This window comes from Leopardus geoffroyi, chromosome B1, assembly GCF_018350155.1.
Source record: "Leopardus geoffroyi isolate Oge1 chromosome B1, O.geoffroyi_Oge1_pat1.0, whole genome shotgun sequence".
NCBI lineage: Eukaryota > Metazoa > Chordata > Mammalia > Carnivora > Felidae > Leopardus > Leopardus geoffroyi.
In genome coordinates this window covers 43988464-44005737 of record NC_059327.1, presented here as the reverse complement: position 1 = coordinate 44005737, position 17274 = coordinate 43988464, and the positions used below count along the sequence as shown (strand labels likewise).

The window sequence follows — 17274 nt, the reverse complement described above, 5'->3', positions numbered from 1 at the left end:
AAATATTCTTTCTGACTGCTCAGAATTTTGCTCTGAGGAAGAAACAAACCATATGTTAAAAACCTCTAGGGCACCTAGGTGGCTCAGTCAACCAGTTAAGGGTCTGACTCTTGATTTCGGCTCAGGTCACGATCTCATGTTTCGTGAGTTTGAGCCCTACACCGGGTTCTGGGCTGACAGTGTGGAGCCTGCTTGGGATTCTGTCTCCCTCCCTCTCTCTCTCTCTTGCCCTCCCCCACTTGCTCTTTCTCTCTCTCTCAAAATAAATAAAAATAAACTTAAAAAAAGCTCCATATAACATTAAGGCAAAGTGCCAGCTTGAAAGTTAAACAGAAAGAGGGATTAAAAGAAGTGCTTAATTTGGAGACTAGAGGAAGGCTTCAAGGGGTAGGTGGCCCTCAAGCTATGCCTTAGGCTAAACCCAAGCTAAATCCAAGCTAAACCCTCAGCTAAGAGTAGGAATTACAAAAAGTGAAAGGAGAAAAAGATAGGGGCGAACATTTCCTACTGAAGGATCAGGATAAACTACGGTTATGTATGAATAAATACATTGTATAAAAGAAGGAAAAGGAAGTCTTGTTTTGGCTGGCTGGGAGGAAAGGAGGAAGGGAGGAAGGGAGGAAGGGAGGAAGAAAGGGAGGGAGGGAGGGAGGAGAAAGAAGAAAAAAAAAGGAAGGAAAGGAGGGAGGGAGAAATCTGTTAATGAATGAATGACTGACAGAATGAAGGGACCATCAGCCAGAGGCTAGTTTTCAATCCTAGAGAAAAATTTAGGAAGGGCTAAACACTAAACTCAAATTTGAAAGTTCAGTGTTGGTGGATTTTAACCTCTCTCCCTGCCCCAAGCTCGTAACCACTGAGGCCTGTCTTCACCGAACTCCCTGACCCTCTCACCCACTTGAGGCTCCAAGCGCCTGCACGTGCGGGGCCAGGGAAACACAGCCGCATTCGCTCAAATGGCGGTGCCGGCTGCCCCACCATTCACCTCCTTTTACACAACCCATCCCAGGAGGCTTAGCCACGCCATAGTGTGTGGGATAAGGAAGAAGGATTGAGTTTCAAGCTCTGCCAGAGCCCATCTTTCTCAGTGCTTGGGACTAACCGGACAGATGCCTCACCCCAGCGCTGCCCAGTTTGCAAGGGGCAAAGTCTTTAAATGAAGGCAGTGGGCACCTCATCTGGCAAGGGGAAAGATGAGAGTCCAAGTGAACTGACAACCAGGAAAGAGGAACTCTGAGACAGGAGCTACCATTAAGAGGCAACAAGCCCAGGAGCACCTGGGTGGCTCAGTCCGTTAAACTTCCAACTTCGGCTCAGGTCATGACCCAAGGTATGTAGGTTTGAACCCCACGTCGGGCTCTGTGCTGACAGCTCAGAGCCTGGAGCCTGCTTCAGACTCTGTGTCTCCTTCTCCCCTTCCTCTGCTCGCACTCTCTCTCACAAAAATAATAAAAAATTAAAAAAAAAAAAAAAAAGCGGCAACAAGCCCACCATGGGGGCTTCAGGCAACTGTCTCCCCTACTTGGCTGTCACCAGCTGGAAGTCAGAGCAAACCTCCACAGTCAGGAGCAGCCGGGCTCCAGAAGGCCTCTCTCTGGGAGGAAACAGTTTGGGATTTACTCCAGGCCCTTAAGAGCCCCGTTGAGCACTTAACTTTCAGCTAAATCACTTGGGGCCAGAGGGGAGGGTGTAGGGTGGGTGGGCAGAGAGAAGAGAATGTTTGCAGTAAGTCTGTAAATGAGCCATCTTTCCAGAATGAAAGGCAGGCCTGGGCAGCTGAACTCGGGAGACCAGGAGCGCCAGAGCAGCTGGACTTTCCCCGGTCAGCAGGGAGACACTTGTCTCGTTTCCAGGCTTCGGGGAAGGAAGGAAGAGGCAAAGGTGGTGTCTACAGGGTTAGCTGGAGCTCCCAGTGGCCTCAGAGGAACCAGGCGCTGTGAAAACAGGGCGCAGCTGCTGGTCAGGCTCTCTGACCCCGGACATGGCCCTCCCGGATAATGACTCCCCAGAACTCACTTCTCCCAAGGCCATCCATCACCGCCCCAGACACAAGCCATCATTCACTGCTTCTGCCTGACCAGGAGCAAGCACCCTGGCTGAGCCCTGCTGACCTACCTCCATGCTGGGGCCACGGCGTCCAAAGGAATCCTTGGCGCTCTCTCTTCAATTCCCGCCCACCCCAGACTAGGTAGTCACAGAAACCAGGTGACAAAATCCCAGCCTGATTCTTTGTTTGGGCTCCCTCCCCTCCCCCACCCGCAGCAAGGGCTCTGGACAGCCATTTGTTCTTCCCTGAGAAATTCCTCCTCCCTGACTTCGGGGAGCTGGCTGGCAAAGCCAGAGTGGAAAATCAGTGAAGCTAATAGTGTAGCAATGCAGAAGCCAGAGCCAAGAACACAGCCCTGGAGTGGCTTTGCTGCACTTGCCCAGCGTGGTCAAGCAGGACACGTGAGTGCTCCTCCTTCACATTCTCTCACAGGCTGAGCACTGGGTCTCCCTACCCCCACCCTGTCCAGCTCAGCTCTGGGAACACTTGCAAACACGCCCTTTCAAAAACACTCGGGCCTCCACTCTGGGGAAAAGGATGTGGGACAGAGTGGATCCTCGGGGGAAACCTGGTAGGTAAGCACCCTACAGATTTCTACCGACCTAAATCCTGCACCCTTGTTCTCAAGTGGGTCACCCAACGTCACCTTCTGCTCCATGTGATTCCACTCGCCTTCTGGCTGCGGGAGGAGAAACTCCTCCTGAACATCCAGTGTGCATTCAAAGCAGACAGGAAGAAATGATGTTGGGGGGCAGATGGGGCAGAGGGACGCTCCTGGATGTGTGCCCCAGTGCAGCCACGGGACACTGGTGCCCCGGCCATACCAATCAGCTGCAGCCTGTCTAAGGCAGGCAGTGGGATACCCTCTGGTACCTATTTGCGGCTCCCCCTGCAGCCAGGCTGAAATGCATACTCCTTAAGGCCAAAGACAGCTGTGGGACCCCCTGGTGGGTTGCCTGGGGTGGCCGGGGCCCTCCCACCTGAAGCTGGGGCAATGTCTCTGGTACTGCTTGTAGCCACCCCGCCACGGGCGCAGGTTTTGTGGAACACAAAGACAAAGCCTTGCTTTGTGGCGCCCGGCATCGAGGGGGCTTGCAGCCAGAAATGGAAACGTGCGGCTTTTCCATTAAGGGTAACCTCTCCCCCTTCAACTGGCCACCAGACTCCTTCAAATCTGGGTAGGTGGGAGGAGCAGGAAAACCCCAGCCCATTAAATCGCTTATTAGTTGCAGGTTTCTGAGTATGTACGCAAGAATTTTGAGACTGCAAGTCTCACACTGTCCCCTTGACCATGGGGTTTGGGGTGTTTAACCCACGTTAGTACTGGAAAGGGGCAGGACCCCCAGCCCCAACTGCAAGAAGCAAGCAGTTTTGGATTCACCCACCTGCTTTTCCAAGTCTTATTCTAAAAGAGAGAAAAATACACAGACACAACCCTCTTCAAGCTCAAAATGTCTTTCAAGTCAGTATTTCTCTTTTTAAAGGCGCATTTCTGCACCTCCACCCATGACCCAGGTTTAGTCTTTCCACACAACTCCCTCTCCCTCCTTCCTCAAGACCTGCTCTGAAACAAGCTTAGCCTCTTTACGATCCCAAACTAGAGAAAGGAAAGGAGAGGGAGGGACCAAGGGAGGCTGGTTTTCCTGGAACCCTTATTAAATCAACTTTCCAAGGACAGCCAGAAACTCCAGGCCCTCCCCACTCCCTCAGGAGCATTTGCAGACTGGGGGAGGGGCTCCCAACACACACACACACACACACACACACACACACACACACACACACAGAAGGCCCTTCTGAAGGGGAAAAGCTCTCTGTGGGAGCAGAGTTTGGGGTTTAAACTTTTGCACAAACCCTTTATACACAGATTATAGTCTTTTCTGAGGACAATAGCAGCATTATTATTTAATAATCAGCAGGGCCAAGACCATACAGTGATACTTTACCTTTGTGGGGTACCTTATGGTTTACAAAGCGCAGGGACAGATTTTCCCTAATGACCTCCCAGCAATTCTCTGAAGACTGTGGGGGGCACGTACTTTGCTATCACAAAGCTCAGGAGGGGTAAAGCTCTGTGAAAGAGCCACACTGCACCCACAGGGGGACTTAACCAAACAGCGATCTGGGACTCGTCCCCGGAGTCCAGTGGACTTCCACATCTGTGTCCTAAGGCATTCCACACCACCCAGGGAACAAGCCCCTCACCACGTGCTGTCTTCTGTGGGGTCCCAGGAAAAAGCACTCACAACTGTCATTTATTACCCACTGACCATGTGCCAGGCACTGTGCTGAGAGCTCTGCACACATTCTTATCGGATCTTGGGAGCAGATGTTCATTATCATTATATTTTATAGAAGTTCCACACACAGGAACTTTCCCAAGAGTCAACAGTAAGAAGTGGTGCCAAAATCAAAACCAAGGCAATTGAGCAAACCTTATGTCCACACGAGACTTACACACAGATGTTCACAGGAGCTTTATTAATAATAACCAAACCTGTTAACCCAAGTGGACATAAACCGGGGAATGGCTACACAGTCACCACATAATGCCATTATGTGAAATTCTAGAAGAGGCAAAGCTAGTCTATAGTGACAGAAAGTAGACCTGCAGTTGCTGGGGTCAATGCTGCATAGATGACTGAATGCAAAGGGGCCAGAGGCAAGTTTTGGAGGTGATGAAAATGTTCCCTACCTTGACTGGGGTGGTAGTCACATGGGACATTATATTTATCAAAACACACTATACCCTTAAAAATTGGTGTATTGGGGCACCTGGGTGGCTCAGTCGGGTAAGCATCTGACTCTTGATTTAGGCTCAGGTCATGATCTTATGGTTTGTGGATTTGAGACCTGAGTGGGGCTATGCACTGACAGTGCAGAGCCTGCTTGGGATTCTCTCTCTCCTCTCTCTCTGCGCCCACTCCCGCTTGTGCTCTCTCTCAAAATAAATTATATTAAAAAAATGGATGTTATTTTTCAAAATGTAAATTATGCCTCGGTTGATTTTTTTTTTTAAATGGCGGTCTGACTTCACTGCTGCAGAGCCCTCCTAATAGCCCCCTCCACCTTCCCTATTCCCTCCCTTCTGTTCCTGGCCTGTGTTTCCTCCTCCTCAAGACCTTCAGCCCCCTGGCTCCACCCTCTATCACCGCCTGGGCTTCCTTTCTCAGGATCCACAGCCAGTGGATTCAGTGAACCTCTCCACACCCACCCCACCCCACAATTCCTTGGGCCTGAGACCCATACCATTCACTTACTCCATTCTCCATTTCTCAAGGAATCAAACTCCTTTGATAGAGAAAGTTGAAGAAAAGAAAAAAAAGCACTTTCGGGCCCAACATAAATTCATATTCTCAAACCTCATCCAAGCCCTCCTTGCTTTTTGGACTCCCTTATTACCGTCTACACTGTGGCTGATCCAAACCTCTGCTCCTCATAAACCTTCTGCCCTAACTCACTCCTTTTACTTTCATTCTGTCTCTGTCTCGAATCACCCATTGTTGACAGCCAACCTACTGAAACCCACAGATTCTATTTCTATAGTGTCTGCTGGTTTTCCCTTCCTTTACAACTCACGCCCCCCACTCTGGTTCCTTCCTCTAGCTAGACATTCAAAACAAACAGCCAAACAAACAGCTAACTCGTCTGTCTGGCAACTGTGGTAACAGCAGTAATAACTACCAAAACTTTACCTGTAGGTGTCTTATCTGGGTACCTCATTTAATGCTTTATTACTGTCCCCATTTTAAAGATGGGCAAACTAAGAGGCGTCTGGGTGGCATAGTCGGTTAAGTGTCCAACTTCGGCTCAGGTCTGATCTCACCATTTGTGAGTTCGAGCCCCACAAGGGGCTCTGTGCTGACAGCTCAGAGTGTGGAGTCTGTTTCGGATTCTGTGTCTCCCTCTCTCTCTGCCCTCCCCCCCTCACACTCTGTCTCTCTCTCTCTCTCTCTCTCAAAAATAAACATTAAAACATTAAAAAGAAAAAAAAGATGGGCAAACTAAGTCTTCGTGTGCTTGAGTAATTTGTCAAAACAAGTAATGCAGATATTAAATGGCAGAGCAGGACTCAAACACAGACTTCTTCTTCCCATCTATCCAAATTCAACTGCCAAGTTAATTTTCTGAAAGCTGGATCCACATCACTACCTGCTCAGAACTTTTTGAGATTCCTAGTATCTACCCATTTATTCCCAGTATCTACTCGGTTAAGCATAGCATCCTTAGCAGGGTGTTAAGGCCTTCCATATGCTAACGCAATTCAATTCTTCCAGGTATTACTCCCCACAACTACCTACTCACCAGGCAAGTCATTCTGTATACACCTTATACATCTTGCCTCAGCACCCTCATTCATGCTAGTCTACCTGGAATGCCCTCCATTCCCCTCCAAACCAACCCCCTTGGCTGTCATCCAACAAACCCTCACCCATCCCTCTAGACGCATCTCAAATGCTCTCTGCTCTCCTCTTCCTCTGCATTCCCACTGCATTGTTATGACTCCACTGTGTGGTTAAAACACAGTCTACCTTGTATTTAGCTACCTCTGTACTTATCTCCCTGATAATAAACTCCCTGTGGGCAGAGATGATCTCTCCCACTTTGGGTCTCTGGCATGTTCTAGCTCAAGTCTTACGTTCAGCTCTGTCTCCGAATGCAACATTAGTCTGTGTGGTCCACCCAAGCACACCTTCCAGAAAGTCTCATGTGATCTTCCCCATCACCATGAGAGTAGACAAATATTTTCACTCATGATTTATCACTCAAACGGGTCCTGACAGTTGAGACTGATGGTTCTTTAAACTCAGCCACTACCTCACGTGCACACCTGAGCCTCTTGCCCACTGCCTGCCAACCTTCGTAGTTGTGTGATGAGCCACCGAGTCACAAGCCACACTACCCTTTGGCAGCAGTAAGTTCTCACAGTGGGTTCTCACAGGCCCCTGAAAGCCACTAGGTGTGTTATATACCTGTAACCTCCATGAAGTACTTTCACAATTCCAGTAAATCCCATGAGCAAGTCCTTCTTGTTACTAATAATGTCTGACTTTGTAAGAAGCTATAGATCTCCAGGAGCATCCATGCACCATAATGCTCCCTGGCTTTCCGTCTCTCTGAAATCCCTCCAGTGGTGCGTATCCAAAGCAAACCGCTCGGCAGGCTTCCAACCACAGCCTGTCAGACATGGCCAAGGACGGCAAAATGGCAGGCACGTGGCCATGACTGCCAGCCCTCAAAGAAGATGGAACAATTGTCTTTGGAACAATTTTCTAGAAGCCAGAGGTCTTTATCAAGCTCCCACACCCCTCAACATCCAAGTGCTAAACAAATTCATAGGTCACTTGTGCCCCATTTTATATGTCATCTAGGTTGGGGAGTCAGCTCTTAGATCCCAATCAGAAGTTCTTTTTCAGGAAGAGAAAAGCATATATTTCCGCCCTAAGCAGGTCACCTCTGGCAAATGGACGTCACTAGCCTTTATGACCCCAGCCTCTGCTGAAGCTGGGTGTGTTTATAGCCAGGTGCAAACCAGCCCAAGTATTTTGGAAGCCTCTCCTACAAAAAGGAGCCCTTTGCTCCATCCGGGGTGGAGCCTTGCCTTCCCGGTCAACCACAACATCACCTTTGTCCTAGCCTGCCAGGTCACCGAGGCCCAGGAGTCCAGGCTGACCCCTCAGCCCGTGCCTTACCTTGTTCGGGCAAGGTCGGGGCTGGCCTGGCAGTGCAGAGTGTGGCTGTGACCAGCACAGCCAAGAGGAGGTACTTCCAGCTCCACATCCCAGTTCTGCAGTTAGAGGTTGGTGACCAGGCTCCACACCTCCATGGAGACTCCGTCTTGAGCTTGATCCTCCTTTTCAAGCTGACTCTAAGGAAAGAACAAACCAAAAAGTTAGGAGAGTCTGCGTGGGAGGGGGGAGATAAGGAGAAAAAGGAGTTAAAGTGTGTCGCACAGTCACCCTGTCCAGAAGGGTGCTTAAAGCAAAAACTTACTCTTAAGGCACAAAGAAGGGAACTGTGGTCCTGCCCCAATACTGAATTTGAGGTTATAGGCCTTAATTAGACAAAACAGTGCTTTAATTCAGCTCTCCGACTACTTCCTGAGTGTGGGCTACATGGCAAGCCTTGTTGGGAAAATTGTCGTGAAGTCCTCCAAGGCAAAAGCCCCAAGATGATTTGTGCTGGGAAAGCAAAGAGCCTGGTGAAAATCCCCAAGAGTTCCGCCCCTTCACAGGCAAGGGCTCCGCAGAGTGTGGTGGGGCTGCGGGAGGCCCCCACGTGCTGGTGCCCCTCCCAGTACACACTGCACTTCCTCCAGGGCAAACCAGCCCTTTGGTGAGGGGTAGAGAAGATGAAGAATTCTGGAACAAACCAAGGACTGGGAAACCAGTACAACGCTGACCTTCTCTGGACCTGTGCAACCAGAAAGCTGCAGTGAGTGATCTCCTGGGTTCTTTCTTTTGGTCTCTAACACCACACACATCGCAGGGATCTCTGGTTCTATGAAGTTCCCGTATGGACAGAACACAACTCTCACCAACTCATAAAGGACCTCAAAGCACAGAACCACGAGGTGGATGCAATGCCCCTCCCCGACGCTACAAGATGTCTAGCAGAAATGAATCCACAAGTAGGGACAAAAATGGTTACGCTGAAGAATACGAAGGTCCTTGCCGGGACCCATTCCAAAAAGCACGGACTGTAGCCCCTTACCCTCCTCAGGTTTGGAATGGTAAAATTTTAAATACCCACTGAGGGTCTTAAGGATAGGATCGTTGCTGCTGCTAAGCATTTACCAAGTGCTAAGACTTTCTGGGCCCTGTTTGGACTGGGGTAGGAGTGACGTCTCCATATTATAGGTTGCTTCTGTCCTAAATGCTCCAAGGAACCATCCAAGTTATTTGGAGAATCCACTTCTCCGGAACATGCCCTAATGTGGTGCTTCAGCCCTGCCTCCTTGGAGCAGACAGGGCCCCTCATGAGTGAGTCAGTACCCATGAGTGAGTCAGTCCCGGTTGGCAGAAAACCCCCCAGATCCTTGGCTTCGTTCACAGGCGCTGGCTAGTGGGAGGAGGCATGTACTACCACTAGCTTCCTTCCAGGGCTTTACTAAAATTTGATAACTTCAAATCGTTAAATAAATAAACATTTCTCTTTCAATGTTCTAAATTTAGGAAAGGGACTTGAAGAGACAGAACAGGATATTTACTGAACACCTACCATGCATGAAGCATGTACTAGGTAAAATTTATACTTATAAAACATCTTCTCTTCCTCACTATACACTTTTGGGGGTAGGAATTACTATTCCCCTTTAAGGGATGGGGAAACTGAGACTCCAAGAGGTCGAGTACTTTGCTTCTGGCTATGCAGCTGGTAGGCAAAAGCACCGGGACACTCATCACACTCATCACTCGGAACACTCATCACTCGTTTTTAATGCTAAAGGACAGGGCCCAGGGGGCAAGTAGGGGTAAGCAAATCAGGCTCTATCTGGCGCAAGCCCATTTTCTCCAAAGAGCATCTCTGTGTCATAAAGAAACCGAGCAGACATGGACAGACCCAAGGTAGCTCTGGAGATGGGAGTGCCTCAGTTCCTTCGCCTGAGAGAAGACCCTTGGAAACAGATCACAGATCTGTCTAGGACCGTCTAAGGGCCGAGGATGGGGCACGGTCCCTGGCCTGGGACATAAGCGATGCTTGCTACAACAGGGCGTCTGTAAGCCACATCCCACATCTCATTATGCCCCCAAAGATACACCAAACAAAAGATACAGGCTTGTCATCCAGAAAGGTACCCCTGGCTAAGAACCTAAGCATCACAGGAACTGCCAGAGTAATGAATGAATTTTCAGTATCCAGTGGAAAGGGTGGTACCATGCTGAGGCGATTAAGCTTGTTTTCAATGCAGCAGACAGGCGGCTTCCACCACCACTCAGCCACTCTGTCCCCCAAAAAGCCTCTCCGGCTCCCTCACAGGTGTGGCTGGCCATGCTCAGCTCTGCTATCAGTGCATGTAAAACTCTTCTAGCTGCTTCTCTCCAGCTCAACCCCAAAAAGGTGCTTCTCTCTGGGCCTCAAGTCCCACATCTGTGAAACAAAGGACGTCAAGAAAACCCAGCCTCCCAGCACCAACCCCTGGAATGAGAAGGATCCCCATTCCACAAACCTACAGAAAACATGGTGACCCAAACCACCAATCCACATACTGTCTGGGACCCTAGAACTGTCACCTCTTCCTTTACCACACCCCCCTCTCCTTCTACTAATTAATGAATTCTTAAAATCCCCTAGGGACAGTCTCCCTCCTTCACTGCTGGACAGATGTGACCTGCAGCCTTGCAGGTGTACTCAGAAGCTTCCTCAGAGACCTTGCAGCTGGCTCTACCCTCAGTCTCTCTCAAACCAGTCAGGTCTCCGGGGACCCCGCCAACCTCCCCCCCCCCCCCCCCCCACCAACCCCACCTGGGCATGGAGGTCGTCCTCAACTGGGGACTGGAGGGGGGGACACAACCTCTGCATTTCCCCACTTGTTGGAGGAGGTATTTGCCCAGCCTCCATCACAGGTGGTTAAGAGATCATATGGGCAGCATGGGTGAAAGAACCTGCCCTCTCCTAAGTACAAATCCATGTAAGGAATCATAGACACTGTGCTTTGAGTCATTCCTGGCCAGCACTCTCAGGAGACGTTGGTAACTGGTGGCAGAAGACACAAACTTCCTATCTTTACAAAGGTATTTCTCACTATCTATCTTCAAACCCTATCCTCTAGACCTAGGTATCCCATGCAATGGCCACTAGCCACTTGTAGCTGCCAAGGACTTGCTTGGAATGTGGCTAATGTGAATTAGGATGTGTTAGAAATGAAACATACACATCAGACTTCAAACCTTGGGTGTGAAAAAAAGGAAGGTAAAGTATCTCATCAATAATTTTTTACATTGGTTACATGTTCAAATGATAGTATTTTGGATTTATTGAGGCTAAGTTAAATAGATTATTAAAATCTCAACCAATGAATTAATGAAAGTGAATTCCACCTGTTTCTTTTTTCTGAATTTCAAACATGGCTACTAGAAAAATCTAAGATTACATGTGGCTCGTGTTCTATTTCTTTTTTTTTAATGCTCATTTTTGAGAGAGACAGAGTGTGAGCTGGGGAGGGGCAGAGAGAGAGCGAGACAGAAAATCCAAAGCAGGATCCAGGCTCTGAGCTGTCACCACAGAGCCCGATGCAGGGCTCAAACCCACAAACCATGAGATCATGACTTGAGCTGAAGTCGGACGCTTAATGGACTGAGCCACCCATCGTGCTCTATTTCTATGGGACAGCATGATCCTAGGCGATCTTCGTGCTCTGCCCTCTTCTTTGCCCTTCCCCCATCTTTAATGGGCCAAGCTTTCTTATTCTCTGAATCCCACCTCAAAAACAAAACAAAAAACAAACAAAAAAAAGCCCCCTACCTCTTCCACAAGTCTTTCTTGAGCCTTTTAGCTGAGGCTCTCATTCCTCTGAATTTCCAAAGTATCATGGGATCGAAAGCTCTTTAAGAAGCAGGGTCTGTGCCTGACTAACTTTCGCTTAATACCCTTAGCACCCACGATCTGCATAGCAGATGCTGACACATTTGTTAATTGGATGAGTAAGTGAATGAAGGAAAGGCTGATTGAAAAGAAACTGATACAGATCATCTTTTTTTTTTTTTTTTTTTTTTAGTTTACGTATTTTGAGAGAGAGCAGGGGAGGGGCAGAGAGAGAGGAAGAGAGTATCTCAAGCAGGTTTCATATTGCTGGTGCAGAGCCTGACTCGAGGCTCGAACTCACAAAACGTGAGATCATGACCTGAGCCGAAAAGGGTCCTACGCTTAACCCACTGAGCCACCCAGGCATCCCCAGATACTCTTGAGGAAAAGAGGTTGCCAATGCCACATAAAAGCAATAGTCAAGTACTCCTTCTTAGCCAGCCAAACTCTATCTCAAAAAACACCAAATGAGACATTTTCTAAACATTTTGATTCCTCAGAATTGAGGAAGTAACATCAAAACCTTCATCCCTTTAGATGGGAAGAAGACTGACTTCTTAACAGAAATGGTCGCACTCCCCCAAAGTGAGTATTCTCTACTCACTGTTGAGAGTACCAGGGCAAATAATTAATAGACACCTGAAAAAAGTTATGCAGCTCAGCTTGTAAAATTTTTGTTGGTCCAAGGGAGACACTGTTTTTTTAAACAATATTTTATTTATTTATTTATTTTTTGAGCAAGAGAGCACAGCAGGGCAGGGGCAGAGAGAGAGAACACAGGATCCAAAGCAGGCTCCACGCTGAGAGCATAGAGCCCAATGCGGGGCTCAAACTCGGGAACCATGAGATCCTGACCTGAGGCAAAGTCAGACGCCTAACGGACTGAGCCACCCAGGTGCCCCAATGGAAACACTATAAATGTTGAGTCTTTATAAAAAATGTGTCCAGGGGCGCCTGGGTGGCGCAGTCGGTTAAGTGTCCGACTTCAGCCAGGTCACGATCTCACAGTCCGTGAGTTCGAGCCCCGCGTCAGGCTCTGGGCTGATGGCTCAGAGCCTGGAGCCTGTTTCCGATTCTGTGTCTCCCTCTCTCTCTGCCCCTCCCCCGTTCATGCTCTGTCTCTCTCTGTCCCAAAAATAAATAAACGTTGAAAAAAAAAAAATTAAAAAAAAAAAAAAGTGTCCAATGTCCTTGGGAGGGAGGTATACCAAAAATTAATAATAATAAGTGAAATACTAATTGCTCCACCATAACCTGGGAAACCTTGCTTTTGAAGACAAAATGGACTGGTGGAACACCACCATATTCACCATATTCTTGGAGTTGTTCACCCAAGTGACATATATTTACCTGGGGGGGGGGGGCGCATAGGGAAGACCAAATAACTTCTTTAATTGCAAGAAGTGGTAGTGACGGAGAATTTCTGTTTAAGGTAAATGCAAGCTGAGGGAAAAAAGCACATATGCTGGCCCAAGTCTGGAATTTAATCCTCTCTGGAAACACCAGAATCTTCTCTAAAGCTCTACATCTGGACTCCCACCAGTCCCTGGTGCATCCAGACCTTTGACAAAGCTCTTGGGAAGACAAATGCAAGGCAAATTTCCCAAGAGGAAATTAAACTCATCTCAAGGGATGAGGCTTTTTCAGAACAAGACATTTGAATCAATTCTATCTACCTTCGTTGACTCTAGCAGGCTCAAACTTTCTCAGGAAGCTCTTCCCTAACAGCCATCTTGATGAAAGAGATTTAAAAATGGAGGCAAGTAGAGTGTGTTCAGAGAAGCTGGCTCATGGGAGCAAATCCCCTGCTTTAGGAGTCTTTTTTTCAGGTCAATGCCCCAAACACAAAGCATACAACTAAAAGCAAAAACCCGCAGATTTTCCTTGGGTCTCCATGGCTGGAATCTGCCTACTCAATGCTCAGTGTGCTCTTCCTGCCCTCTGGAGTCCAAGCTAGCTCAGGCTTAGGTATACCTTGATGTACTCTAATCTCCCTCAAGACACGAGGAACAGCATCTGCAATGTTCCTACTCTATTTCTTCCTGTGCTTTTGCTTCACTTGCTCTTCTACTGGAACTTTCTAAGTTCAAGGAATTTTGACCAAGGAAAAGAAGTACCCAAGGCTGTCTACTTTGGAACAAAAGTAAGTGGTGCCCCCTCTGGCCCAAATCCCATACGTCTACAAAATGGGCATTTGTACAGGCACGGTAAACGCAGGCAGTGAAAGCACACATGTCCAAGCGGCTCTCCATCCGGATGGCCCTCATTAAAGAGCTGACACTTGGCTATGACTAACAGTGAATGCAACAGATATTTCAAGGAGCTTGTCACTGATGCAGTATGTAACCAACCCTGCTAGAGCCAGGCCCCAGCAACCTCCTGACCCCAAACACCCTGTGCTCCTCCAGGGGTCAGCGGCAGCCCTGGAGCTTCTCCCAACTGGGGTGGGGTGGAATACATAAACAAGTCATTAGAGGGGCAGGCCATCAGGACAGACAGTTGGCAATGGCTCTCCCTTGGTCACTGGAAGGAAAGGAGATGACCCAGGCTTGGGGGTAATTAGCTAGACCGAGACACGTCCCACGGGGCCCTGCTACTTAGCTTTTAAAGCCTCAGAGAGGAAACCAGGAGGCTGGGCCCAGGGGGAAAATGGCCACTTTCTGCTAAACAGTCTCAAGGCTAAGGTTCTACAGTTTAGACGCTATTCCAAAAAAAGCGCTGGTCCGGAGGTGCAAAGGGCAGGGCACATCTGCGGAGGAAACAGTCACCTTAATTACCATGTCTAGAGAAAGTGCGATTTCATTACAGCCTCCAAACTACCGCCCAAAGGAGGAAACCAGAGAAGTGTTTTCAATTTGAAAGAGACTGGAAAAGAGAGGGTGAGAGCGACCAACTCTCCCCACCCTCCCGCAACTTTGGACCATAAGGTGCTTTCCTACCTCAAAGGCTATTACAAAACAAAAACAAAAACAAAAACAACACACACACACATCCTCAACAATCCAACGCCGCGCTTTCAACCCTGTAGCCCTTAAGAGGTAAAATGTCTCACTTCAGTTTCCAGCCCACATATCGACTTTAAAACGCCCAAGGAGAGCCCCCAGCAGCAACAGCGGCCGCCCCCCTCCCATGCCCCCCGCAGCTGCGCCCCGGGCTCGCTCCAGGGAGGGTGGAAAAGGAACGAGTGATGCCACCACGGGGCGGTCAGACACCGACGGCGAGCTACGGACAGGGTCAGAAACCCTGGCTGCTCCAGCTCTAACTGAAAGGACGGAAAAAGGAATGCTATGGTTCCAGAAACTTCCGTCAGGGCCAGTTCTGGGTCAAACCCATGGCCAAAGAGGCCACCTCCAGCAGAACCGTTCCCAAGTGCCACCGCCCCTAAAATCGTGGCCCCATCTCCCACGACGCCTTTTTCCGGCACAATCTAGACAGCATCTCCACCATCAGATTCGAAATAACTTGGGATCCAGAGTAACTCTCTCTTCTCCTCTCCAAGTCTCAAATTTTAAAGAGGGAGGTGGTAAGGACAAGTTGAAGAACAGCAGTTTTAATTTGGGTGAGGGGGAAGGGAGGGAGAGGGATGTTAATGTGGCTGCGGTGTGGGGCGAAACGGAACCAGATGCAGCTGCTACATCTGGAAAATGGGGGAAAAAAGTGTTGGGGGAAAAAGACACCGCAGAAATTTTTTTGGTGGACCAATAGCTTCTGGGCCCAGAAAGAAGCAAGCTTCAACCACCACCACCCCCTCCACCCCCGCGCGAAGGTGTCTGGCTGCCTTCATAGGATATGTGTTAAATGAACTCCGTCTACAATGCCAATAAATTCCTCTGCAAACGAGGGTTCCTCTTTTCCCAACCCCAAACATAACGGGAGGCGGGAGCAGGGCGGGCAGAGAGTCTGAGCCAGAGAAGCAACAAGCAGCGCTGCCGAGTGAACCGCACCGGGCAAAACCCTCATCCCTTCCCCCACCTCCTAGAACCAGATTGGAACTGAACGTTCCCCTCCCCCCCCGACCCCATAATGGGGCTTAACATCACCCGCTGGGCGCCCTCCCTTCCCCAAACTTCCGACCTTTTCGGAGATCGACTAAGTAGAAGAACCCCCTCTGGAAAAGGGAATTCCTTTCTCGCTCTCCGCTACAGCCGATTCAGCCATTTGGTGACGACACCTCCTTAAAACCTATTCGAGGAGAGGCTAACCTACCCCTCCACTTCCTTCCTTCTTCATATCCCCATCCACCCACCCGCAACTCCGACCCCAGACTTCCCCGGGGTGGGAAAGGACTCAGAAATACCTCGGGTTTTTACCGTTCCACCCAAAGCTACCTGCTGAATTGGGGTGAGTCCCCACTGGTGGACTAAAAAGAGATGGGCTGGAATGCAACACACACACACACACACACACACACACACACACACACACACGAACACCCCACCTCGCTGCCCACTCCCGCCCTCCCTCTCCAGTCCGAGGAAACCGAGAGCCGCCGCCGCCGCCTTCGCCCCGGCCCTGTCCCTCCCAGGTCTCACCGCGGAGCCGCCGCCGCCTCGCCAGCTCCCCAGCGCGAGTTGGCGGAAAAGTTGGGCGGCAGGAGGAGCGGCGGGACCAGCGCGGGGAGGGGGCGCAGAAGGCGACGCGAGCGGGGAGCTGGGAGGGGAGACAAAAGGGGGGCGCAGAGCGCTGGGAAGGGAGTCAGGAGGTGGAGGGGGGCGCGTAACCAGTGGAGGGAGGCGCCGGACCCAACTGGGCTGCGGCGGGGGAAGCGCGCAGCCAGGAGGCTCCAGCGCCGGGGGCCGCTCGGGACGCCAAGCCCGCCCCGGATCTGCGGGCGCCGCGGCTCTTACCTCACTCGGCGCTGCGGTTCCGCCTCTGAAGAGTCCGCCGTGGCTTGTGCGGGCGGGCGGGCGCCCGCGTCCCGGGCTCCGGCCCGCCGCCCCCGGGCTCCGCTCGGGTCCTGGCGGGGCCGCGAGAGCCCCGCGGCCGGCGCTCGACTCCCGGTGGCGCTCGGTGCTCTGCGCCTCCAGCCCGGGCGGGAACAATGGAGCCGGAGCTGGTGCCCCGGAGGCGGGGCGGGGGGAGGGCTCCCGTCCGCCGCCCGGGGTCTCCAGACCCTGTGGCCCCCCTCTCCGGAACCGGGCGGCGGCGCCTCAAGCTTCTCGCAGACCCGGCTTCATCGCCCTGAGGGGTTCCCGGCGCCGCGGCGTGCCCGACTGCAGCACTAGGACGGTGCGCGCTGCGGGGCGCCCCTCGGACCGGCGAAAAGTCCTCGGTCTCCGCTGCTTTTCCAGCTGCGGCGCGCGCTCGCGCCCGGAGAAGGCGAGGTCGCCGCAATGCGCTAAGCAGAGTCTCGGTCCAGTCGGGACGTTGCCGCCCAGCTCCGGGCACAGCCTGGGCTCCTCCGCGCGCTGCGGCTGGACCAGAGTCCGGGCTCCCGCTCGCCGCCGTCCGCTGCCCAGGCCGCCGCAGCAGTACCCGCAGGAGCGCTCCGAGCGCTGTGCGCCGGCGAGGCGCGAGGGCTCGCTCTCTCACTCCCACCCGCGCTAGTCCCACCCCCTCCTCCTCCCCCTGCTGCTGCCTGCTGGGCCTTGTAGTTCCCAGCCGCGGCCCCCGAGCCGGGGGAGCGGGCCCAGCGGCGCGGCGCTCTGCGGCTGCTTTGCTGCAGCCTGGTCTCCCTGGGCGCGCGTGCCCCTGCATCTGAG

General features: G+C 51.1%; 1 protein-coding gene across 8 annotated transcripts in view; it reads right to left on the bottom strand.

Annotated features, from left to right (window-relative positions):
* Window positions 1–16741, bottom strand: part of FGFR1 (fibroblast growth factor receptor 1) — a 52664-nt gene extending 35923 nt beyond the window's left edge. For 2 of the 8 annotated variants that reach the window (XM_045460292.1, XM_045460300.1), the window contains exons 1-2: window positions 16420–16741; window positions 7741–7916 (exon numbers count right to left, since the gene is read on the bottom strand). In XM_045460292.1, coding sequence (XP_045316248.1) covers window positions 7741–7828 — 88 coding nt within the window. In that variant the 5' untranslated portion in view covers window positions 7829–7916; window positions 16420–16741. Of the gene's footprint in view, window positions 1–7740; window positions 7917–15646; window positions 15668–16104; window positions 16141–16419 lie in introns of those variants that run through there. The other 6 variants (XM_045460271.1, XM_045460282.1, XM_045460308.1 and 3 more) reach the window with 4 other exon arrangements.
* Between the last annotated feature and the right edge of the window lie 533 nt (window positions 16742–17274).